At 47.7% G+C, this 25,755-nt stretch overlaps 1 protein-coding gene across 1 annotated transcript in view; it reads left to right on the top strand.

Annotated features, from left to right (window-relative positions):
- The first annotated feature begins 521 nt into the window (after positions 1 to 521).
- The window catches only part of NUMA1 (nuclear mitotic apparatus protein 1), a 49,424-nt gene continuing 24,190 nt past the window's right edge, over positions 522 to 25,755 (top strand). The window contains exons 1-12 of the mRNA XM_056858644.1: positions 522 to 603; positions 9,205 to 9,290; positions 12,452 to 12,531; positions 16,932 to 17,014; positions 17,418 to 17,498; positions 18,686 to 18,770; positions 19,093 to 19,210; positions 21,006 to 21,163; positions 21,857 to 21,974; positions 22,761 to 22,878; positions 23,995 to 24,135; positions 25,631 to 25,747. Of these exons, the coding sequence (XP_056714622.1) occupies positions 562 to 603; positions 9,205 to 9,290; positions 12,452 to 12,531; positions 16,932 to 17,014; positions 17,418 to 17,498; positions 18,686 to 18,770; positions 19,093 to 19,210; positions 21,006 to 21,163; positions 21,857 to 21,974; positions 22,761 to 22,878; positions 23,995 to 24,135; positions 25,631 to 25,747 (1,227 nt within the window). The 5' untranslated portion in view covers positions 522 to 561. The remainder of the gene's footprint in view (positions 604 to 9,204; positions 9,291 to 12,451; positions 12,532 to 16,931; positions 17,015 to 17,417; positions 17,499 to 18,685; positions 18,771 to 19,092; positions 19,211 to 21,005; positions 21,164 to 21,856; positions 21,975 to 22,760; positions 22,879 to 23,994; positions 24,136 to 25,630; positions 25,748 to 25,755) is intronic.

Genomic DNA, 25,755 nt, shown 5'->3' with positions numbered 1-25,755 from the left:
TGCTAAAATATGAACTTCTGTGAGTGACAGCCCCCATTCGTTTTGGAGACTGGCCATTTTGCACACCTGAGGACGTCAGATCCTGCCACGTTCTTGACGGTGCCGTGGGATTAATTGCTGGTCTTGTGGCCAGAGTGTTGTTGAAATCTCTCTGGGCTTCTCTGGGGCTGATTTTAACTGGTGCTCTTGTCATACAAAACAGAAGTCCCGGGGCACTTTACAGACATTTATTCCAGTCCAGGCAATAAAACAGGATTACAGGATTTGAGAACAATGCAGTGGGACAGTATCTTACATACAATAAGCAATGTAATACACCCAGACTACAAAGTCAGAGAACAATGCAATAAGATAGTATGATAACCCCCTATTAAATGCTAGTGTCAGCAAGGGCTGGAATTGAAACTCCCCAGAAGGACAGAGCTCATGTAGTTTTCTCTCTCTCTTGCCAGCAGAGTGTATGGTCTTGAACGTGGACAGTAATCTGTTTATCGCCAGGCTTTTAACTTTCTTTTCTTTTGACCTTCGTAGGTCTGGGAGATAACCTGGTAAAGCGCAAAGATGTCTCTCCACGGCACGCGAGCCTCGACCCTCCTTGCCTGGGTAAAGTATCCCTCCCTTACTCTTGGAAACCACTTGAGCGGTCTTCTTCCTCCCTCTCCTTAATGTGCTCGGCAGTTTATGTCTTCCTTTGGTGGCTTATTTATGCCTCCTCACATCTGGCTTCATAACACCAGAACAGCTTTCCAGCCTTCCTTAGTCTTGGCCACCAAAAGCAGGGGGCTGTGTGCTCATGTACACCCACTGGATGATAGCTGCCACCAGCCTGACCCCCGAGATCACAGACAGAGCCGGCTGGCCGGCCAAAGCTTGGACTCCCTTTTCCCACCTTACATACACACCTGCTCACCCTCCTCTCAGCCTTGAGCAGTCAATTGTGCTGATCAATCAAAGGCATTCATGGCTTTGGGAAAATAAGGCTGGAGATGAGTGAGACCGAGAATGCAAAGGGGAAGGAAGCGTAGAGGATTGAAGAATAAAAGGGAGAGGGCGAGAGAGTGTGCAGACACACAAACAGTTCCAGAATAAACAAATCCTAAAACAGTACTAATTGCATGATCCCGAAACTCATGCTAGTTCAGATGAACTTAGAAATTCACTGGGTCAGATCTTCTCGCACCCATTCCCTGGTGGGCCCTCTTGCACAGCCTCCTGCTGCTGTACATGCTCCATAGAAATATGCACAGGATTTCCTGTTGGATAGGCTTTTAAACAGACTAGAGAAGGAAGGCAGCATGGTGAAGCCCAATCGCAACAGATCTCAGAAGCTAAGCAGGGTCAGTACTTGAAAGGGAGAACACCAAGGAAGGCTCTGCAGAGGAAGGCAATGGCAGACCACCTCTGCGTCTCACTTGCCTTGAAAAGCCCCTTGCTGGGGTTGCCATAAGTCAGCTGCAATGTAGATAAGATGCCACCTCTCACCTTGAGGTCAGAAGACTAGTTTGATTACAGGATCTTAACTCCACTCACCATCCACCTTCCTGTTGGGAAAATGGCCTGTGGGAAGAAATTTGGTTTGTAGAAGAATGTGGGAGTGGTTTCACATCTTCGTGCAAAGAACTCAGTCTCCATTAGCTAGGGCAGCGGTTCCCAACCTGTGGGTCGTGACCGCCAAGGAGGTCGCCAGAAAGTGTTTTCTGGGGGGTCGCCACATTATTTTCGCCTGCCTCTCCCTGCCCCCCCCCCCGTTTTGCGAGTTGTCTACGGGAAACGTCCTTCCCCCCCACCTACCGTGCATCCCCCCCTAGTCAGGCGCTCCGGCTGTCCCCAGCGCTGGAGCAAGCACAAGCCGCTGCTGACGCACCGCCCACCCGTGACCTCACTGCAGAGACAGAGGAGGAGGAGGCGGCGGCAGAGGAGGAGAGAAAAAACCACTGAGACGGCGGCGGCAGCAGCAATCGTGGCGGCGCGTGGGCACGAACTCGCCAGAAGCGCATGCCCGGCCGAGTCCTCCGCTCGACAGTCCCCGCCCACTGTCTGGGTAGGCAGCTGGCTGGCGCTGGCTGGGAATGTGTGTGTGGTGTATTTTTATACATGCAGGAGAAATGTATATACTGAGTGTACACACACGCTCAAGCGATAAATAAAAACTGCTGGAGGTTTTAAAGCAGATAGTAAGAAACAGACTAAATGTTGAGGATGACAAATGTGATGGGGGTCGCAGGTTACTTGGCAATTGTAAAAGGGTCACGACTCGAAAAAGGTTGGGAACCACTGAGCTAGGGGGAGCGATCCTTAGAAGAAGGCTGCTGGCAGAATGAACTCAGCATCTCTGGAGAGCCTCCTTGCAACAAGAAGTCATATCCCTCAGGGGGAGTGTGCAAACGGTGGGAGAAACTGCTGGGACCATGTTGGGACAGTCATGACATGTTCGGCAGAAAACAAATAATGTGACTGGTAATCGTAGCCGTGGTAGTATTTTTGTGCTATCATGGTAGCAAAGGGTTGATTTATCTTGTGGAATTCGGGAGATCTGGGGCAAAGGAGGTGGATATGAGAACTCTGGAACCTCCCCTCTGGTAGAGAAAGGGCGTAGCAGGAAGACTGGGACCTGTACATTTAAAGTTACTGCTTAGCTGTGAGACTTATCTCAGTTTAGAGCAAGAGTGGAGAACATGGGAAAGACTGAGGACATGACGAGTGATTAAAACATGGACTTCCCTGCCAGTGGGTGTATTTATTTATTATTTATTAAAAAAATTACACTCCACCTTTTTATCATCAAAGAACCTTGCAAAAACATCACAGTTGGGGGCTAGGTGATCATCATGAACAGGGTTGGACGTAAGTGTTGTTAAGTCACAAGCCACTTTAAGCAAGGTGGACCAGACTCAGCTGGTGCAATGGCAGCAGAGGAGGCAACTGCCTTTGGAGAGAACTGTGACCCAAGGTCACCCATCGGGCTTCATGTGGAGGAGAGGGGAATCAAACCCAGTTCTCCAAATTACAGTCCACTGCTCCTAACCACTACACCATGCTGGATCAATTAATCCAACAGGATCCATTAATCTCCAAGGGCAGACCGTTCAGATCAGTCCTCTGCCCCTGCAAGGAGGAGGCAGCAAGCTGAGCTGTTCCTTGAGCGGTTAGTGATCTGACCATGACAAGGGGGAGCCTCCAGCCCCCTAATTAGATCAACCGCAGATCACTTTAATGTCTACATGGAGTGTCAAGGTAATCACTAAAACCAGAGGAAGGGTTCTGCAGGATTTCCAGGGTCAGGGCTTCAGTGTCAATCAGAACTTGTTTCCCTTCACTGTAATGAACTAAAAGGGAATCAATTATCGGCGCTTGCTTCATTTATACAAGTCACCAGGTTGTGGCTTTTTTTGCCACAGAATTGTGACTGTATTTTTCAGAAAGACCTCAAGGGCAGCCTTAACTTGGATCCTTGATTGCGCTCTGGTGTTTTGAAAGCCTGCCAAGAAAGGGGATTCTCCAGTGTTCTTGGGTGGCCTTTTCCATTCGCAAATAAATACTGGGAGAGGAGAACAGCTCCGTGATTCTTCCAGCTTCATCCTTTGGAGAGTGTGTCTTGCTGACCTGTACTGTGTGGGGGGCTTTTGTTTTCGGTTGAGCCGTGATATAAAGGCCCGGACCTTTGGCCGGTCGATTATAGTTTGTGGTGTCTTGAAAACACCGTCTTGTGATTGGAGGTGGGACGCATTCACATGGTGCTGGAGGGAAGCGATGAGGCAGCCCCCTGCTTCTGATGGAAAGCAGATGCCTAGCAAGGGGACCCTCCTCTAGAGCGTCTAACTTTCAGGAGCGTTGTCAGGACAAAGGATCTAAATAGTACTGGTTGCCGAAAGAATATTTCTAAGCCGTCATCCTTCATTGTTCTTGTCCTTAGCATCTTTGTAAGCTTGCGGCCGTGAACGCGGTCCCATGCTGCGCCCTTTGATTTGGACTTTGCCAAAGTTTAGATATATTTAGAGTTTCCCTCGTAGTCTTGCATTATTGGAAATCTGGTAGTGTGCCAGTTGTTGAACAAAGCATTTTGGCAACTGAGAGAAGTGTGCAAAAACAAGAAGATCCTCTTTTTAAAACACCGGCCTCTCTCATCGAACCCTTGCATGAGTCTTGACTTGGCCTAGCTGTGCTGATGCTGACACTTGGGACAAAGAAGGGTCCCTTGCGGGCCCAGAGATGCCCACAGTGCCGGCCCCTCTGAACCCTTCACAGGCAACCCCTTTGGTCCTTTCCCAGCAACCAGGGCTGGTCCTTGTGCCCGGGGATTCAACTGGCCAGGAAACACCTGTGGAGACCTGCACCCTATTGGTTCCTCCAGCTGACCTGGAGCTGATGCAGGAGCCCAGACAGGATGCGGCACCCCCAGAGTTTTCCCCAGACTGCTAGCAGTGGAGACGGACCTGGGTGGAGACATGGACCTGGCAGAGGAACACACGATGGGTGGCCTGAGGCTTTAAGAGAGTTGACATGTTCATGGAGGAGAGGGCTATCCATGGCTACTAGTCAAAATGGATACTAGTCATGATGCATCCCTATTCTCTCTAGTCTCAGAGGAGCATGCCTGTTATATTAGGTGCTGTGGAACACAGGCAGGATGGTGCTGCTGCAGTCATCTGATTTGTGGGCTTCCTAGAGGCACCTGGTTGGCCACTGTGTGAACAGACTGCTTGACTCGGTGGAGCTTGGTCTGAGCCAGCAGGGCTTTTCTTTCGTTCTTATGTTCTTAAGGGCATATTTGTCTTTATGGAATGTTTGACCACAGCCCAATAATAGACTGTTGTACGGACCCTAGTTGGTGCTAAGACTTTCCCCCCCAATAGCCTTATGATATGAGGATTCTTCTGTTGTATGAGATTAGGAGTGTTGAAAGTGGTAGATTCCAGTGGGACGGGAGACTTCGTGGTTTTGCAAAGGGTCCCAGCATGCAACTCTGCATGCCTCTTTTGTCTGGACTTGGCTCATGTGTTTAGTCAAAGGGAGGTAATCTTTTTTTGATCTGCTTGACTTGGTTTCTGCCATTTTTTATTTTTTTGCCCAATGGTGCAAGAAGTCCCTTTGCTTTGCAGGCTCCCACACAATCAGTCAAGCTGGTTGTTGTGGTCAATTGCAATTTAGTTCCTCTTCCCGCCCCCCATTGCCCAACCACCCTAAAGTATCACTTTCCAGGGACCTCCAGAGCTCTTGACTGGTTAAAAAACCCCTGCTCTGCTGGCCAGCCAAGTATTTTTGAAGCACTAAAATGATTAGGGTAACCAGAAAGAAGCTTTAATCATCAAAAGATTGAATGCTTATGCTAATTACAAAAACACATGAGTAGTTGTTGGCAAACAATGAAATTAAACTTAAATAAACTCAAATAGGCGATTGAGCTCCTTATTCCATTTGTTCCTGAGACTTTGCATATCGTATTTATTAAACCAACATCAAATATTTATTAACAAATATTGTACGTTTCGTTTTTTGCATTAATTCAATTAGAGTTTCCAGGAGTGAAGGGGACTCAATGCTGCTGAGATGTGAACTTCCGCTAGGGTGCTGAACTGAGTGCCACGTCTCTTGAGGGCTCTCAAGAGAACCAAGATTCGTTCAAATTTGGGGTGTAATCCTGCACCCCTGCCTGATCCTAAATAGTGGATTGGGAAACAGGACTTCTCCTGCTGCCCACGAAGTACGGTTTGACCCCCAGTTTTGCCGAGAGAGCCATCGTGTGACTCTTGGAATCCTGGATGAGATCCCGTCTGGCTTGAGGAGGAACTATTGCCATGAACGATTTCCTTGGAATTTAGGCTCAGTTCTCCCCTATCTACTACCATCTAAGCAACAATATTTAAGCAAGAATACCTGCTCCTCTAAAATCTGAGTAAGTAACAAGAACTCTTTTGTTTTACCTGGAATTGGAAGCTTTGAAGAAAAAAAATATCTACAGAATCCGAATCCTCCCATCTGAGATTTGGTTGACTCTTTGACATTTAAAAATATTCGATAAGCCGACAGGATCTTAATCAAATTGATCGGTGGATAGACACATCAATCGGGACTATTTGAATGACGGTATAGCCACCAATCAGAAATACTGAAGTGCAAGGAGGAGGGACAAATAGATTCCCCCCTATTTCCGGGAGGAGGCTTTTCTGAGTAAACAAATTCCTTTGCCACGTCTTGCCCGGAAGTATCGGCTATTGTCTGCCATCGTGAGAACATTACGGGATTTGAGACCGGATGTGTGGCATTGTGTAACTGGCAAATACCTCCCCAGTTCCTAGGCAAAAGGAAGGAGGCAGACATGCAACTTTTTACTCTACCCCCCCGCAACATCATTTTACAACTCAATATATTCCTGTCTGGATTTTACAAATTAAACTTCAATTAATCATCTGAAGTGGCAACCATGGAAAGTGAGATTAAATATGTCGATTGTCTCTTCTCTCTGACAAACAACACCTATGAATTTGCTATTCAGAAAATGGATGAAATTCTGGGAGATCTTAAGGACATTAAAGTCCGGATTATGACAATGAGATCTGAAATGAGAGAAGGAAGCTCCCCAAATGATAAACCGTTAAATGAAGAATTAAATACTTCAAAGGAGATGGAGAGCTACGAAGGATTTCTGAAGGATATATATCTGCAAGAAGAAACCGAATCAACCCGACTGATAACCACGGAGATGAATGTTAGCGACTTGGATTTTTGGTTGTATGTACTACCTGTTGAACTTTTCAAAGTTAACTGGGAGAACCTAGAAGGGCAAATAGCTGGAAATACCGGGATCTTTCTTTTTGCCTTGGGGATGGAAGAAAATCTGTTGCAGATTCACTATCTTGCATCAATCTTCACAGAGGGAACTACATTAACAACTTCCATGGATGCCCTTCAATGTTCAAAGCTTTTGGGAAAGAGAGGAAGATGTTGGAAATTTAAGATAAAGAGACTGGGTCAAAGGGCTTAGTTTTCTTTGGGATTTAACTAAAAAGGTCTGATCAAACGGTTTTGCTTTGATAAAAATAGAATAATCAATGACATTAATACAATTGTCAGTTATTAGATATGTGGGAGAAACGGAGAAATTAGGATATTCATTTCAAAAGGAGGTTAAAAATGTTACATATTATCTAATCCATTTTTATTTTTATCTATATATATATCTGTTCTTTTTTCTTTTTTGTTTTCTTATTTTGTCTTTTCTTTTTATTTTAAAATAGGTAAATGAAATAGTAAATGTTTATAAATGTTTGTAATAATATCAGGATTAGAATCTTAAACAAAGGAGATAACAAACAAATGATAAGATTGAGGGAGGTGTAGGGGAAGCTCCTTTATTTTATTCTTTATTATCTATATATGGATGTATTTTCAACAATTATTAATTAGAATCTATATTTTGATGTTTACATATATTGACTGTTGAATTCTCTGTTTGATTATTATAGAAAAATAATAAAAAAATTATTTAAAAAAAATGCTGCTGAGATGTATTTAGATACCAACAGATAATTGCAATTGTGAATACTGCCATTCAACAGAAATTGACAAGTCATATCTAGACAACTGAGAAAATAACCCTTATCTCACTGGATCCTTGCTGTTTGTGGGAGTGGAAAAACGGGCAATGGTAAGGTAAAATAGATTGGGAGGGGAGAGAGTTTGCCCCAGTGCTACAGGTTTTTTGGGGGCAACAACATCTGTTGTTTACAAGTAAATAGTTCCACCTAATAAAGGCTTTTAAAAAGCCCTGGAGTCCAGATACAAAATTCTGCTAATTGCAGAAATAACCTATGCCAAGAGAGCCCAGTTTTCACACTGTGCTTGGAGCAGCTGCCAGAGGCTCCAGTTCAGGCTCTTTCTTCAAACTGAACACCCAGAGGTGGTAAAACCACCACAGTTGGGAGACGTGTAAATTGTGAGCTTTGGCATCAGTGTAGAACATTACAGCTGGATTTGAAGATTGTTAGCGGGAAGATCTCAGCCCTGGCAAGCATTTGAATAGAAGACCTCCAAGGAATACCAGGGGTGTGACATGGAGGCAGGCAATGGCAAACCGCCTCTGAACTTCTCTCGCCTTGAAAAAGAAGAAGAGTTGGTTTTTCTATGCTGACTTTCTCTCCCACTTAAGGGAGAATCAAACTGCTTACAATCACCTTCCCCTCCCCACACAGACACCCTGTGAGGCAGGTGGGGCTGAGAGAGCTGTGACTGGCCCAAGGTCACCCAGCTGGCTTCATGTGGAGGAGTGGAGAAACAAACCCGGTTCACTAAATTAGCCTCCGCCACTCCAAACCACTGCTCTTAACCACTACTCCACACTGGCTCTCAACAGGGTTGCCATAAGTCAGCTGTGACCTGACTGCAAAAAAGTGGGAAGATTCCTTATAGGAGGCACTGTGTGGCTAGAGCTGCCAGGTATTCTGTGACTAGCCGCAGAGGCACCTGTAGAGGTCAGGTGCAATCCCACGTCCGGCTCCGCAGCACATGCAGTTGTTCATGCGAGACCTATATTGAGGCTAAGCCCCTTCGCTGACTGTCTGTTTTGAGCAGGCGAAGAGATCTGTCCTGCTCCAGTCAAGAAGCAGCCTGGGCTTTGGCCACCAGAGTGAAGCCCGGGAAGTCCTGTGTGGGTAGGAAGGGCCTGCAGATGCACACTTAAAAGCGTGCTCCTCCGGCAGCCTGGTGCTTCGCCTTCTCATTCTGCCTGCTGCGAGAGAACCTGACACTTGTTATGTACACCCACTTGTGCTAGTGGCTTTTGTGAGCAAAGGTACAGCACCTAATGAAGTCCACATGCCATGTATGTTTATCAGTATCTGCAGATCGAGACCTCTGTGTTAAAAGAGTTGCCAGGGCAGGGGGCGTCACAGCCCAGTGCGCACCTTTCCAAGCCGAAAATGCAGGATTTACTACGTCGGCATCCCATCTCAAGGCCCCAAGATACCTTACAGCATGCCCTTGGTTTCATTTCTCTTTCATGAAAGGAAGCGTGAGTGAGTTTAGTCAGCTTAGCGGCTTAAGTAGACCCTTTTGCCTCTGAACCAGCTTGGAGGCGGAGATCCTGCATTTCTTAAAAGGGGGTTTCCTCCCAAAACCTGGTGAGCAAACTCTGGACTGTCATGTGTTGATCCCTGTTCCTTGAGCTTGTGGGTTGCCCTCTGTGATTTCGTTCTGCCTCTTCCACAGGTAAACAGCTTGAAGCTGGAAGATGCCCTGAATTCTCTGTCTCAGCTCCAGGACTGCAGAGTCTTCATCAAGATCATCAATAAAATGTAAGAGGCTCCGAGTGATTTCCCTTCTCATAATGAGTCCAGCTCTTCATGCTTTGTGTAGAGGCTTAATTTGAGTTTAGGTGACAAGAAATGTTGAATGTTGCAGCCTGTCAGAATAATAGAACTAACTAAATGTGCGTATGATGGTTCGCCATAATTCTGCTAGTCTATGGGGAGAATCAAGGAATTGGGCAGTCAGGTTTCTCCCCTTAGCCACTGGAAGGTCTATTCACACACCACCACCACCACCCCTTAGCTCCTGGAGATCATGCACGTGGTCCTGCCAATGGGCATTCTCCTTACTGGGACCCAAGTTCGTGGAGGGGTTGGACAGTCTGTAGTGGGTGGAAGAAGAAGAGTTGGCTTTTATACTCTGCTTTCTCTACCGAAAGGAGTCTCAAAGCGGCTTACAATCACCTTACCCTCCCCAGGTGGGGCTGAGAGAATTCGGAGGTAGGTGGGGCTGAGAGAATTCGGAGAGAACTGTGATAACCCAAGGTCACCCAGCAGGCTTCATGTGGAGGAGTGGGGAATTGAACTCGGTTCTCCAGATAAGAGTCCACCGCTCTTAACCACTGCACCATGCTGGCTCTACGCTGGAGTGGGCTTAGGTTTAGACAGTGGTGCTTCACAAGACTGACAGCATCTGCAGCCCTTCCTGTTTCTGGTGTCTACAACTGTCCTTTCCCTGTCAGCTTCTGTTGTTTTTAAGACTTTCTCTCCCAACCCACCACATCCCTGCTTAATTGTATGTTCTTAAATGACACACGTCTCCTTCCCTTCCAGTATCAGCCCTGTGTTCCAGTAGCGATATGCTGGCCGTGCCTTTTTTATTTATTTATTTAAGGTTTTTTTACTTTTTAAAAAAAAATTGAAATTGTAACCAATTATCAACAACAAAAGGGTCTTGAAATAAAGAAGCAGGGGAGGGGCCATGACAGATAGTAGAGCATCTGCTTGGCCCTGCAGAAGGCCCCAGGTTCAATCCCTGGCATCTCCAGTTTAAAGGGACTAGGCAAGTAGGTGATGTGAAAGACCTCTGCCTGAGACCCTGGAGAGCCGCTGCCGGTCTGAGCAGACAATACTGACTTCGATGGACCAAGGGGTCTGATTCAATAAAGGCAGCTTCATGTGTTAGGTTCTATTTTACAAAAACCTTTTCTCTTATTATAAAGAGGGAAAGTATGACTTTATGACAAAATTCTTGTCAACAGGGCATTGTATTGTCATACATTACAGTAAATTTTTGAATAAACATATAGTAAAACTATCATTTTGTTTTTCTTTCAGTGTGCATACCTATCTATCTGTCTGCCTATGTATCTGTCTATGCGTAACCTTTAAATTTAGATGGTCTTCTACCATAATCTTCACTGAAGCTGCATATGAAATAAAGGGACCTGCTTGTTTGCAGGATGATGCCTTTTGGGAAGGGGCATTAGAGAGAAGGAAGAGCTTCTTGACTAGATTCAGGATTCTCTATGGAGCAGACCCCATCAGGAAGATCTTTCCTTTGTGGGAAGCGAGTTGTGGCTGTTGCGTCCTGGGAGTGTTGCGTGGACGCTTCGGAGCATCCAACGTCTCCCTTTGTGGTGAGGCTGCAGCGGAGCTTCCAGTTGTGTTGGAGGCGGCGACGAAAAGGAATCTCTGCAGAGGTTGTGTTTACTTTGTCCAGGTCTGCTAAATACCCCTCTGGCTGGTTTGGAGCTCTGATTAACAAGTTAGCCAGACAGGCCCGTCGGGCTGGATTCCCTGCCGAGGAAGGCAGAGGTGGAGGTCTGGCTTGAATCAACCCAGATGTCTGCTCTGTACACTGATTTTTAAAAAATATTTTTTCTATTATAAATATTCAAAGAAAAGTGAAAAACATTCCATAGGGCACAACCTACTTACTAATACAAAGCTCATTTAATTTACTTTACCAGAAATTCAGTTTTATACATAGTCACAGCAAAATATCCTGTTTTCATTACATTTTCTCCTTTCTTTTTCTAAACGTCTTTCCCATTGATACCAATCAAGACATTATATCAAATTCAGAACTTCCTTCTTTAACGAGCCCATCGGAAAATGCATATTCCAGAAATCTATAAACAGACCAACACTGCGCAAAGAGTTCCCGAGCATTCTTCTTATAATCCTGTTTTCTGTAAAGATGAGATAAAAAATATGGCCAAAGTCAATGGTGAAAAATAGGTAAAAATTTTTATTACTCAGAATAGAAGTTCCCTACATGTTTCGCCCAAGGGGCTCCTTCAGGGAATCTGTTGTTATTACAGTAGTCCTTCAAATGAGCATAAATTCTGTAGCTCATATGAAGGATTCCTGCAATAACTACAGATACCACTGAAGAAGCCCCTTGGGCGAAACGCATAGGGAATTTCTATTCTGAGTAATAAAAAATTAAAACCTATTTTGCATCACTGGCCTTGGCCTAATTTTAATCTCCTGTTACTGGTGCGGCTCTTTCATTTCCCTTCTGTAAGGACAAGACGTGTCTGTCAAGTGGCCAAAGGGAACGTCAGCCATTAGCAAAAGACTTAAAAACGGGGTGGTTTTGCAGGCCACAAAGTACCACGAAGCCTGGGAGCTTTATTGATGGCCTCTGGAAGGAAGAAGTGGAGCAGCAATAGGAAATGCGTGACTTGGGGGGAGGTAGTTGTGAATTTCCTGCATTGTGCAGGGGGTTAGACTAGATTACCCTGGTGGTCCCTTCCAACTCTGTGATTCTATAACTCTTGCAGCAGCTGTTGGAGGCAGAGGGCTGGGCTGGGTGGGGGGAACACGGGTTGTACTTGTGGCAATCCTGCACTTCCTTATAGTTGTCCTCTAGCTCGCTCACCTGCTTCATTAATGTTGCCGTTATCAGGAGTGATTCGAACTCTTAACGCTTACCAGTACTTAAAACAACCTTCTCCTCCCCTCTCTCCCTCTGCATAAGGCTGTTCCATGGCATCCAGGATTGTGCCAGAGTTGTTGGGTACCGTTCTGCCCGGCTTTTGAGAGAAGTGTGTATCACAGGAAACAGGTTGAGCTGTAGAAGCGGACTGCGTCGACTCTCTTCTTTTCCACTTGCTTCCAATTTATAACCTCCCTTCGGTCAAACAAACCCATGGGACTGAGTCTCTGTGTGCTGACGTGACCCTTTTGTTCTCTTCCAGCCACGGCACAGAAGAGGGACAGGCTGTTTTGCAGCAGAGTCTGCCTGAGCGGGTTGCCTACGTCAGCAGCTTTCTCGAGAGTAAGTGCTCCTTCCTCAGAGCTTTGTGTCCTGCTTAGTTAGGCTTGCAAACTGAGCCATCTGGAGTCGGTGCCGCCCACCCACTTGCTTTAGACCCCCCATCTGCTGCACTGCTCCACTGTGGGGGCAACAGGAATGCTATTGCCCCTGTTTCTCTCCTGGTCCCGAAAGACAGAGTGGGGAGGGAGAGACCCCTACCTCTGCCTCGTTGCCCACAATGCATTGCTAACAGGGACTGCTTTATTCCTTTCCAAATTTAAAGCTACAGGCTCCTCAGTCTGGGAGGCGGAGAGAGGATGTGAGCTTATGTACAGCACTCTCCATAATGGTGCCATGAAGGCCGGCATTCTCCAGAGCTGGAAGAAAGCATAGTTAAATAAGAGTTAGATGATGCTTTCGTGGAACAGATGTCCAAACATTCAAAAAAGAAAGATGTAGTAGTAATGGGAGATTTCAATTATCCTGACATCTGTTGGAAGGCTAACTCTGCCAAAACAACTAGGTCCAACAAATTCCTCACTTCCCTTGCAGACAACTTTATAGTCCAAAAAGTGGAAGAAGCGACAAGGGGAACAGCCATTTTGGATCTGATCTTAACCAATTATATGACTTGGTTTATGGGGTAGAAGGAGTGGGATCTTTAGGTGGGAGTGACCATGTTCTCCTGGAGTGTGTTATATAGCAGAAAGGAGAAGCAAGAAATAGTCAAACATGTACTCTAGACTTTAAGAAAGCTGATTTCAATAAATTTAGGGAACTACTGGGTGTGATCCTGTGGGTGAGAATACTGAATGAGAAGGGAGTACATGAAGGATGGGAAATTCTTAAAAGGGAGATATTGAAGGCGCAATTTCAATCAGTTCCCACGAGGAGAAAAAAAGGTAGAGGTTTGAAGAAACCAGGGTGGATGACTAAAGAACTTTTGGTTGAGATAGGATTTAAGAAGGGCATGTACAAGAAATGGAAAAAGGGAGAAATCAACAAAGAGGAATTCAAACAAGTAGCCAGCACATGTAGGGAGAAAGTCAGGAAGGCTAAAGCGCAGAATGAGCTCCGGCTAGCCAGGGAAGTTAAAAACAAAAAAAAGGGGTTTTTTGGTTATGTCCGTAACAAATCGGGTCATTGCCTGGACAGGATGGTGAGTTATTAACAGGGGAGGCAGAAAAGGCAGAATTACTTAACTCCTGTTTTGTATCAGTCTTCTTCCAAAAGGGGAATAGTGCTCAACCTGGGAATAGTGGAGCAGAGGATGCAATAGGGGAATTACAGCATAGTATAGACACTGAGATAGTACGGGAATACCTGGCTACTCTTAATGAATTCAAGTCCCCGGGGCCAGACGAACTGCATCTAAGGGTGTTAAAAGAACTGGCTGAAGTGATTTCAGAACCACTGGCAATAATCTTTGAGAATTCATGGAGAACAGGAGAAGTTCCAGCAGACTGGAGGAGGGCAAATGTGGTCCCCATCTTTAAAAAAGGGGGGGGGGAAGAATTCCCAACAATTATCACCCAGTCAGCCTGACATCTATAGCAGGTAAAATACTAGAGCAGATAATTAAACAGACGGTCTGTAAGCACTTAGAAAGAAATGCCGAACACACTGACAGTCAACATGGGTTTCTCAAAAACAGATCATGCCAAACTAATCTCATATCTGTTTTTGAAAGAGTGACAAGTATGGTAGATGAAGGGAATGCTGTAGCTGTAGTGTACCTTGATTTCAGTAAAGCCTTTGATAAAGTCCCCCATGATCTTGAAACAAAGCTAGTAAAATGTGGGCTGGACACTGCTACTGTTAGGTGGATTGGTAATAGGTTGACCAACCGAACCCAAAGGGTGCTCATTAATGACACAACTTCATCCTGGAGAGGAGTTACCAGTGGGGTACCACTGGGGTCTGTCCTGGGACTGGTACTAGTTAATATTTTTATAAATGACTTGGATGATGGAATAGAGAGCATGCTAATCAAATTTGCAGATGACACCAAGTTAGGAGGGGTAGTTAATACCCCGGAGGATAGGGTCAGAGTTCAGAATGACCTCGATAGACTGGAGAGCTGGGCCATAAGCAATAAAATGGATTTCAATAGGGAGAAGTATATAGTACTTCACCTAGGCAGAAACAACATAAGGCACAGGTACAAGATGGGAGGCCCTGACCTGGATGGCCCAGGCAAGCCTGATCTCGTCAGATCTCAGAAGCTAAGCAGGGTCAGCCCTGGTTAGTATTTGGATGGGAGACCTCCAAGGAATACCAGGGTTGCTGTGCAGAGGAAGGCACTGGCAAACCACCTCTGTTAGTCTCTTGCCATGAAAACCCCAAAAAAGGGTCGCCATAAGTCGGCTACGACTTGACGGCACTACACACACACACACAAGATGGGAGAGAGTTGGCTTGACAACAGTACATGTGAAAGAGATCTGGGAGTCTTAGTGGACCACAAACTGAACGTGAGTCAACAATGTGATATGGCGGCTAAGAAGGCCAATGCAATTCTGGGCTGCATCAATAGGAGTGTTGTGTCTAGATCAAGGGAAGTAATACTACCACTGTATTCGGCATTGGTCAGACCTCACTTGGAATACTGTGTCCAGTTTTGGGCTCCACGATTTAAGAAGGATGTTGACAAGTTGGAGCGTGTCCAGAGGAGGGCGACCAGAATGGTCAGAGGTCTGGAATCCATGCCCTATTAGGAGAGACTTAAGGAGTTGGGTTTGTTTAGTTTGGAGGAGAGAAGGTTGAGGGGAGACATGATAGCCATGTTTAAATATTTGAAGGGATGTAATGTTGATGAGGGAACTAGCTTGTTCTCTGTTGCTCCGGAGACTAGGACACGGAGTAATGGATTTAAACTACTAGAAAAGCGATTCCACCTAAACATTAGGAAGAACTTTCTGATGGTGAGGGCTGTTTGACAGTGGAATGTGCTGCCTCGGAGGATGGTGGAATCCCTGTCTTTGGAGGTCTTTAAGCAGAGGCTAGATGGCCATCTGTCGGGAGTGCTTTGATTGTGGGATCCTGCATGGTGGGGGGAGGTAGTTGTTAGTTTCCTGTATTGTGCAGGGGGTTGGACTAGATGACCCTGGTGGTCCCTTCCAACTCTATGATTCTATGAAATTGTGGAACTCCCTGCCCCAGGATGTGGTGATGGCTGCCAACTTGGAAGGCTTTAAGATGTGAGTGGACATGTTCATGGAGGAGAGGGCTATCCATGGCTACTAATCAAAATGGATACTAGTCATGATGCATCCCTATTCTCTCTAGTCTCAGAGGAGCATGCCTGTTATATTAGGTGCTGTGGAACACAGGCAGGATGGTGCTGCTGCAGTCGTCTGATTTGTGGGCTTCCTGGAGGCACCAGGTTGGCCACTGTCAACAGACTGCTGAACTTGATGGGCCTGGGTCTGATCCAGCATGGCTTTTCTTATGTTCTTATGAGAGGCAGGCTTGGCTGTGCTTGCTGGATTCCGATTCTTTTTATACTTTCCGGGGAGGGACTCCATCAGAAGTCACCCAGTCAGTCAGATGGGTGTTGTTATTTTTACTTTTACGTAGATGGGGCAAGTGACCCTTTCCAGATCTGTAGATGGCCGTCATCCAAAGGTAGCTTTGGATGGTGCTTAGAGAGGGGGCTGGCTAGTTACGTGCTAGAAGCAGCCAACCACCTGAGCAAGCTGTTGTGACCCTGGTTCTGCTTCTGATCATGGAATATCTCTGGGGTCCCCAATGCCATGGTGCCCATGGACACCTTATCTGGCGCCCACCAAGTGTTTTTAGGAAGTTTGTGGGGCCAGGTAGGGCTTTTTTCCTCAGTGAGGCTTCTGATTGGCCATTGGAGATTTGATCGGCTATTTAGATTTTTAAAAATGTTGCATTGGCAGCAGCTTCCACCACAGCACAAGGATCTACACTATGTCACTGACATTAAGCTGTGGCCATCCTTTTGTGGCTTGGCTCCACCTCCTGCGGCAGCCACTCTGTGGTATCCATTTTGTTGCTGCGCCCACCGTGCAATGTCAGGAATTCCAAATGTGCCCACAGGCTCAAAAAGATCGGGGGACCCCTGGAATATCTCATTGCTCCATGACGTGTACCTTGTTGTCAGTCCCAGCCCAGAGGTTCAGAAGTGATGAATGTGTAGCTCGTGGTAGATCAGGAAAGGATAGTGTAAAAAGCGGATTACATTATTTCCCCCTCCCCCCAGGCTTTAACACTGGCACCAAAAACCTACTTGACTGTTCTGCCAGATACTCAGATTGCCAAACAGGTGGGGAATACCGACACTTCCTGTCTAAATTGGTGCGTGGGGGTTTGTAAGTAACAGAAATGGGGCGGGAGGCCTTTTTTCATTGGGTTCATGCTGGCCTTCTGATCTCTCCCTGTCTCTTTCCCCCCAGAGTGCTGCAAGCACAAATCCACCTGGCACAGCCTGGTCTCGGAGGAGAAGCTTTTAGCGGGCGACGAGCTGGAAGTGGCCAAGGTATCAGCGTCGCTGGGTGTGCCAAGGGGGGGGGGGGCGGTACCAGGGCACTTAAAGCCTTGTGGGTTGGGGAGAGAGGGAAAAGGCTGATGGGATCGTGTGAGAATAGCTTGTTATGTCGAACATGTGCACTGATAGATGGCCCCATATTTGGCATGGGCAAAGCTGTGGGGACAAAGCTGTGATGGAGGAGAAGCAGCCACCCTGGAACCTGCAGCCACTTGCTTTTGGAAAGGTGATTGGAACGCCTGCAGACGCCTGATCATGGAGTCATGTGCCGACTTTCTGCGTTGCTGCGTCTAAGTCCAAATCTCCTGCCCCATCGACGCATTTTGCCAGCCAATATCCCTTCCTTTGCATGCAGCATGGCGTATGGCCTCTCTCTTTCTCTGCCTCTCTCCAGGTGGTCATGCTGCTGCTTTACCAGGCTTCCATGAGTGACAAGATTCCTCGGGAATGGAGCACAGTTGAGTACGACATTCAGGTAACTCTTTTGCCTCCAGCTTCCAATGTCGGTCTGTTAGGGGCCCATCTTCTCAACCCATGGTCCTTATGTGTCGAGCTCCCGCCCAGGTTTTCCTCTTGTTCCTGGAGCCCATGAGACATTTATTTATGTTATTGATGGTCCGCCTTTCTCGGTTGGACTCAAGGCGTATTACAGAGAGTGGGCCAATGTAATCGACAGTATGGGACATTCAGTAAACAATGAAATAGGATTTGGGTTGTAGATCCAACCAGAAGTCTAAACAAAAGAACTGAAGTAAAGCATAAGTGTTAACATGACATATTTAAATGATGCACGATTACTTAGCAGGATTCTCGTTCCCTCGGCCAACTCATTACGTGTCCCCACTGGGAACTTTCTATGATGTTGGTTGAAGAAGCGAAGCAGCCCCATGAACTAGGCCACTGTTGAAAGCCAAGTTGGGGGGCCTGGTTTCTGTGTAAAGCAGGGGTCCCCAGTGTGGTGTTCGTGGGTGCCGTGGCACGCACCACCACTTTTCATAAGAACATAAGAAAGGCCCTGCTGGATCAGACCCAGGCCCATCAAGTCCAGCAGTCTGTTCCCACAGTGGCCAACCAGGTGCCTCTAGGAAGCCCACAAGCAAGACGACTGCAGTAGCACCATCCTGCCTGTGTTCCACAGGCATACTCCTCTGATCCTGGAGAGAATATGAATGCCTCATGCCTAGTATTCATAAGAACATAAGAAAGGCCCTGCTGGATCAGACCCGGGCCCATCAAGTCCAGCAGTCTGTTCACACGGCCGCCAACCAGGTGCCTCCAGGAAGCCCACAAGCAAGACGGCTGCATCACCTGTCCTGCCTGTGTTCCTTTACAGCACCACCTGGTGCCCACCTAGTGTTTTAAGGAAGCGGGCAGTGGGGCCAGGCGTGTCTTTTGCCCAGCAAGGCTTTCGATTGGAAATTTGACTAGCTGTTCTGTTGTTTTAAAAAGTTGCTTTGGCAGCAACTGCTACCACAGCACAGGGGTTTTCATTGTGTGACCGAATATAAGCTGCAGCAGCCATTTTGTGGTTGCATCCACCACACTGTGGCAGAATCTCAAAGGTGCTCACAGGTTCCCAAAGGTTGGTCTATCCCTGGTCGGTAGCCCCAGTTGCTCATGCTCTCTCTCCCCTCTCCCTCCCTCCCTCCCTCCCTTCCTCAGGCAGAGTTGGCCAAGTTCCTGAACTTCATGCTGTACAATGAAGATTGCCTCGGTGAGAATCTGGAGAGCTTTCTTCAAAAGAAAAGTAAGTGCCGGGTGAGCATGCGTGACTGAAATGCAGGGGGATGCCGCCGAACCTGCCGTCCCGGGTAGTAGCACAAGCAGTTTGCCCTCGCAGCTGCCTCACTGCAGGTTTGTTGGCACACTGAGGGGCGACGTTGCCCACGGCCACCCCAGATGCCTCTTCTGCGGCACCGGCCGATTTCTGCTTCATCCGAGGGCAAAGGAGGTTGTCAACGGTGTTTAGGGGGAGGGGTATCAGCCCTTCTTTGGGGCTGGGGGTGGCAGCTGCTGGTCTTTGGACCCCTCGGACTCACTTTGCCTTCCGGTGTGCTCCCTTCTTCCAGTGCCTCCCTCCTCAAGCTTCTCTGGCTCCAGCACCAGCTCAGAGGAGACGACCCCACAGAAGCCAGAGGTGCACTTCTTGAAGCTACAGAAGATTGCCTCGTCCTCCAGTCTCAATAAGTAAGCGCTTTTGGTCCGTCTGGACTGAGGAGCGTCCTCATGTCCAAGATCAGGGGTCCCCAACCTTTTTGAGCCTGTAGAAGCATCTGGAATTCGGACACAGCGTGGTGGGCATAGCTACAAAATGGCCGCCACAAAATGGCGGAGGCAGAGCCAGGCACAGTATGACTGCCACAACTGACCTGCAGTCACACAGTGAAGACTCTTGTGCTGCTACCAAGGCAAAATTTTAAAAAATCTGCGCAGCCAATCACATCTCCAAGGGCCAATCAGAAGTCTTGCTTGGGAAAAGCCCTACCTGGCCCCGCCCACTGTCTAAAATCACCAGAAAAGGTTTTGGTGGGGGCCCTGGCAGTCAGTTTTGATTTGACGGCACATTACACACGCAAATTAATAATCCTGTCTCAGGGATCACAGATAAGATATGTAAAACCCGGTTCCTTGGACAGAACTATAAGGTCACAAGTCATTGGGTCTGAGGGCCTCACTTTATTTATTTATGAAATTATATTCTTCTATCCTGCTCTCTCCGTCAAAGCTGGGCTCAGAGCGGCTTACAACAAAATTGGAACAAATTAGATTCCACAAATACATTAAAACCATTTATATAAACTAAAAGCTGAAACAGCCCCACAATATCTACAGTCAGTATTAATATTTAATGCATAAAATGGCGCTCTTTGGTGGAGTAATCAGGGCACAGGAGCCAACAAAAAAGCAAGTCAGTGAGCAGGAATCCCCTCGACTAATAATCAAGCTAATAAAGATAAAAAATGTTAAATGAAGCGGGAGGTGGGGGGACGACGAAGGGAACAGGTAGGCCTGCACTAATGGAAAGAACTGTAGCTGTCCTGAACCGTAGGCCTGGTGGAAGAGCTCCATCTTACAGGCCCTGCAGAACTCCTTCAAGTACTTGGGCCGTACTTTGTCTGCAGTTGGGTTTTTTGAACACTTTGCTTTCCAGGTGGCTTAAGGCCAGTTACAACTGCTTTAAGGAAACCTGGACGGGTGGTAATGGAATGTGTGCACCCGAGACAGTTTCTCATTAAGCAGCGCTTGCAGGCCCCAAATCGTTTATAGAGTCAGGCATTGAAAGAGATTGTTGAGGTTTTGTGTGAGGGGACACAGGATCATTCTGGAGTCTTGATCTGAAGGGTGTGGAAGCCCGAAGGATACACAGAGCATGACATTTTTGTGTCCTCCAGGTGGCCTTTGGGTGGCTGTCTACGGCTGTTTCCCTAATCCCCAATGGCATTCTGGTGGAGCCACAGAACTGATCTGTTTCACAGGCTATTTGGCCACTAAGATGGCCATTGGCTTTCGCTCTTCTTGATTGGCTATGAATTTTTTAAAATGGAATTAGTCAAACCTGTTGCTCCAGAGACTAGGACACAGAGTAATGGATTTAAACTAATAGAAAAGCGATTCCACCTAAACATTAGGAAGAACTTTCTGACCGTTCGGCGGTAGAATGTGCTGCCTTGGAGGGTGGTGGAGTCCCTGTCTTCGGAGGTCTTTAAGCAGAGGCTAGATGGCCATCTGTCGGGAGTGCTTTGATTGTGGGATCCTGCATGGCGGGGGGAGGGTTGGGGTCACTGGGGATGTGGGGGGGAGGTAGTTGTTAATTTCCTGCATTGTGCAGGGGGTTGGACTAGATGACCCTGGTGGTCCCTTCCAACTCTATGATTCTATGAACTGTTGCTCTCTGGTAAACATGGTGCAAACTGCTTTGAGCTTAAGAGAGGCTGTCTACCGAATGTCTCTGAGCGAGCGTCTGGCCGACATTCCTTTGCAGGTTTCTCCCCGGCTCCTCTACCTCTCCCATGGGCGACATCATGCAGACGCCACAGTTTCAGATGAGGAGGCTGAAGAAGCAGCTGGAAGCTGAGCGGGAGAACCGGGACGATCTAGAGCGCGAGCTGGCCGAAAATCGCAAGCTCATCGACGAGAAAGGTGAGCGAGCCATTCATCCCCCAAGGGTCTTTGTCTGCGGGACCCTCGTGGGGCGCTCTGTCTCATTGGGCTACTGGCCCTTCCGAGGAGGCAGCCGTGCCTGTGTTCAGGGATCGCTCTTTCAGCCCTGAATTGCTCTCTCAGAATGCTGTGCTCGGAAGAGAACAATTAGTGTTCTTTGAAAAGTCAGCAAATTCCAGCTTAAACAATAGGTTAGGGTATTAGTTTTCTTCTAGATTAAATCACGTTAAGGTCTGGGGGATATATTACGCTTTAGTGAGTTTTAAGAAGTTGTAATGTTTTAGATTAAAGTTAGAAGCTTTTATATTAGTTTTTTTCTTTTCTGTTAAGTTTGGATCAAGTCAGGGCCTGGACGATGAAATATGCTTTACCCCTGTTCCCCATCCCTCCTTTTCTTTTTCTGTACTTTTTTATATAAAAAATAATAATTTTTAAGAAAAGAAAAGTCAGCAAATTCCCAGGCTATGTCTCTGGAGGCCTGTCTCCCTCTGCTTGATTTGAAACTCCATCCGTTTCCCACGTCTCTTCGCCCTCTGCACCCCTGGCCATAACGCTCCCTGTTTGATAGGAATGAGAGAGTTCTATCTTGGTGGCAGGGAGCGTGTGTGCTGGCAGGGGAGTCGTGAGCGAAGCTGCTAACTGCTGTGTTTCTTTGTGACTCTTCCTCTCCAGATACACAGATCCTGGTGATGAAGCAACGGATTGACCGCCTGACTCGACTCCAAGAGAGGCAAGCAGCCGATCAGGCGGAGCCCAAGGAGATGGAAGAGCTCCGAGAGAAGAACGAAAGGTATTTCTCCAGGCTGCCTGCAGTTACACTGTGAAGGGATGGACTCCCAAGCTCCTCCTGCTCCATTGGGTTGGTCCCCAGCAGGTTGGAAAACCCAGTAGGCATCCCAAGTCTCTGACTGGTGATGCCACCCTTCCCTCTCACCCACTCACTCTCTGGGGGTTACCAAAATCAAACAGTGACTCTGAGAGCAACTCTCCTACTGAACAGAATTGCACATCTAGCACCAGGGCCAGCGGGGAGCTTTGCTCTGCTTTCTGCCAGCTACTCGTAAGAGCGGTGGACTCTAATCTGGAGAACCGGTTTTGATTCCCCACTCCTACACATGACCGGCAGACTCTAATCTAGAGAACTGAGTCTGATGCCCCACTCCTCCACATGAAGCCAGCTGGTTGACCTTGGGCTAGTCACAGCTCTCTTAGAGCTCTCTCAGCCCCACCTACCTCACAGGGTGCCTTCTGTGGGGAGTGGAAGAAAAAGTGATTGTAATCCTCTTTCGGTAGAGAAAAGTCAGCATATAAAAATCAGCTCTTCATCTTCTTGAGCTTTGCATAGAAACATCGCAATCTGCATTTCAGTTTTTTAAAACTTTCCCTGTGTTGTGTGTTTCTCATTGACTGAGGTTTCACTTCATGCATCCACTGAAGTGGGCTGTAGCCCTCAAACATCTGAGTTTTTAAGATGCCCCGAGATTCATGTTTTTGTCCTCTGCTGGAAGGGGCCAGCGGGGCTGCCTCCCCCGGGGGTTGGCTCCTGTTGAGAGCAACGCCTTTCTTTCTCCCTCAGTCTCCTCATGCGCCTACATGAGACCTTGAAGCAGTGTCAAGATCTGAAAACCGAAAAGGGCCAGATGGACCGGAAAATAAACCAGCTCTTGGAGGAGAACGGAGATCTCTCTTTCAAGGTAGCAGGCGGCTCTAGCGACTGCAGCCTGTGAATTTGGGGGCGATGGAGGGTAGAGGTGGATATTTTACGGACTAGTTTTCCCTTGGGAGAGGCAGGGCTTTCTGAATTCTGGGCTAGAATAGAAACACAACTTCTTGGATTGCAATTCAAGTAGCCTTTGATTCCTGTGTAGTTTCAGTGAAATTCTGCTGTGTAAGGGTGGCACTTTGGGGTTAGGGGGTTAGAAACAAGAGACACAATAATTTGGGACTCGGGGGCAATGTCTTCACTGTGCAGGTCTGTTGAGAGCCAGGGTCCATAGGAGCGCTCTCCATAGAACCATAGAGTTGGAAGGGGCCATACAGGCCATCTAGCCCAACCCCCTGCTCAATGCAGGGTCAGCCTAGAGCAGTGGTTCCCAAACTTTTCGGGCCACCGCCCCCTTGGTTCCACAAACTCAACCCAAGCGCCCCTACCCTACCCTATAAAAAGCATTATTCAAAATAGGAGTTTGCATGACTCACTAAAGAAGATAATAACAATAAAATTTCAAAACAGTAACAATTTATTGCACGTCTATTCAAAATCAAATTAAAACTTTTTAGTTGAAATTTATTCAACAAAACTGATAAACTTGATCCAATGGTACCAGCTCTTCAAAGTCTGGGAAAAAAATTCTGATAGTTTCCACCAATAGAGCCAGCATGGTGCCATAGCTGGATCTGTTGTAAATTAGTGAGCAACACAGCTGAAGGGGCCCACCTCTAGCACCCCCCTGCTGCCCCCTTGCCTCTTAGTGCCCCCCTAGGTAACCCCTCCGCCCCCTGGGGGTGGTACCGCCCACTTTGGGAACCACTGGCCTAGAGCATCCCTGGCAAGTGTCAGTCCAGCCGCTGCTTGAAGACTGCCAGGGAGGAGGAGGAGCTGCCCACTTCCTGGAGGGTCCGTGGCTGGCCTGGTCTGCTGCCACCTCTGATGAAGAGTACAGCAGTCCAGTTCTACGTTCTGAGGATTTATTCCCGTTCTTAACTGGGCAGCTACACCTTCGGTGCTGGGGTTGGAGGGGTCAGGACTAATATATTAAAGTCTCAAAGTTGTTCTTTACTCCCCCCCCCCACCCCCTCTTTTGAGCCAGCTGCGGGAGTTAACCAGAAACCTCATGGGACTGCAGGAAGCCATGAACGAGCTCTCCACAGAACACAGCACAGCCCTGCAGGACTGGGAGGAGAGGAGGACCCTCCTGGAAAGCGATCTCCATCGCGCCCTTGGCGAGAAGGTTAGCATGCGGGAGAGGCGATAGGACTGGGGGGGCGGGAAATGGCCTGCCAAGGGCAGTTCTGAGTGAGTGCCTTGCCAGTGCGCTGCCCTGGGCAGAAACAGATTCATGGAGGAGAGGTCCTTCGGTGGCCACTAACCATGGTGACTAAACGGAACCCTCCACGTTCAGGGGCAGTCAACCTCTGAATCCCAGTGCCAGGAGGCAACATCAGGGGAAGACCTCAGCCTTTGTGCCCTGTTGTTGGTCCTACAGAGGAACTAGTTGGCCCCTGTGTGAGACGGGATGCTGGACTGGATGAATCCTCACTGGTCTGATCCGGCAGGGCTCTTCTGAGGTTCTTGTCAGGGAAAGGCCCCGCCCCCTATGCCCTGTTGTTGGATTTCCAGAGGAACTGGTTGGCCATTGTGTGGGGCAGGATGCTGGACTAGATAAACCACTGGTCTGATCTAACAGGGCTTTTCTTAGGTTCTTATGGACTTAGGTTCTTAACCTCTACTTTCAGAGGCAGTCAACCTCTGAATCCCAGTGCCAGGAGACAACATCAGGGGAAGGCCTCGGTCTCTGTGCCCTGTTGTTGGCCCTCCAGAGGAACTGGTTGGCCACAGGATGGTGGAGCAGGTAGAACTCTGGTCTGATCCAGCAGGGCTCTGCTACTGAGAGCTGTAGCACCAGAATTGGACTTTCCAAGACCTTTGCTTCTGGCTAGGATGATTATTAGAAGCTCAAATGACTAAACTGAGGCTATCGTACTTTGGTCACATTATGAGAAGACCAGAGTCACTGAAAAAGACAATCATGCTAGGAAAAGTTGAAGGCAGCAGGAAAAGAGGAAGACCCAACCAAGAAATGGATTGACTCTATAAAGGAAGCCACAGCCCTCAGTTTGCAAGACCTGAGGAAGTTTTAGTCCTTCAGTAGGCGTTGTCCATCAGGGTTTCCCATCTGCAGCCTGGGCTGAGCTTCGAGAATGGGGGAGGGAAGGTGGGTCAGTGGCAAGAGCAACCTGTTTGCATGCAGAAGGGCCGAGGTCTCCACCATTGCCACTTTTAAAAGGAACCGGCACAGCTGGTGTCGGGAAGGACCTTTCTCTGGTTGAATCCCTGGAGAGCTGCCGCTGACCCACCATAATTTGTTCCAACATTGTCAGCCTTCAACGAACATAATCGCTCCTCGTCGGAAGAGAAAGCAGTAGGACTAACTGCTCATCTTTGATGTTCTACCTAAGAAGCTGCCGGTGGCCACTTTGGAAAGTGGACTCTATGGCGTTATACCCATTTAAAGTCCCTCCCTTCTCCAAACCCCATCCTCCTCAGCTCCACCCCAAAAGTCTTCAAGTATTTCCCAACCTGGAGCTTGGCAACCCTAGTTATAGGCACAAGGAGTGGAGAAATGTGGGTTCTGGCCTTTGCATTTAGGGGGGGATAGGCCCAAGGAGAATGGGTGCTCCATTTGACCTTTTGCTTGTCTGAATGGCTTGTGTTCTCTTGCCCAGAAATGCTTGGAAGAGAAACTGGAGATCCTGCAGGGGAAGATCTCCTTGCTGGAGGACCAGCTGGCGAAGATGAAGGAGAGCAGAGAGACCGGAGAGGTCATGGGGGATGTCTTGCAGGTAGGAAG

The sequence above is a fragment of the Euleptes europaea genome, chromosome 12, assembly GCF_029931775.1.
Source record: "Euleptes europaea isolate rEulEur1 chromosome 12, rEulEur1.hap1, whole genome shotgun sequence".
Lineage (NCBI taxonomy): Eukaryota > Metazoa > Chordata > Lepidosauria > Squamata > Sphaerodactylidae > Euleptes > Euleptes europaea.
The sequence above is the reverse complement of the archived record's forward strand: the minus strand, read 5'-3'. Positions and strand labels throughout refer to the sequence as shown.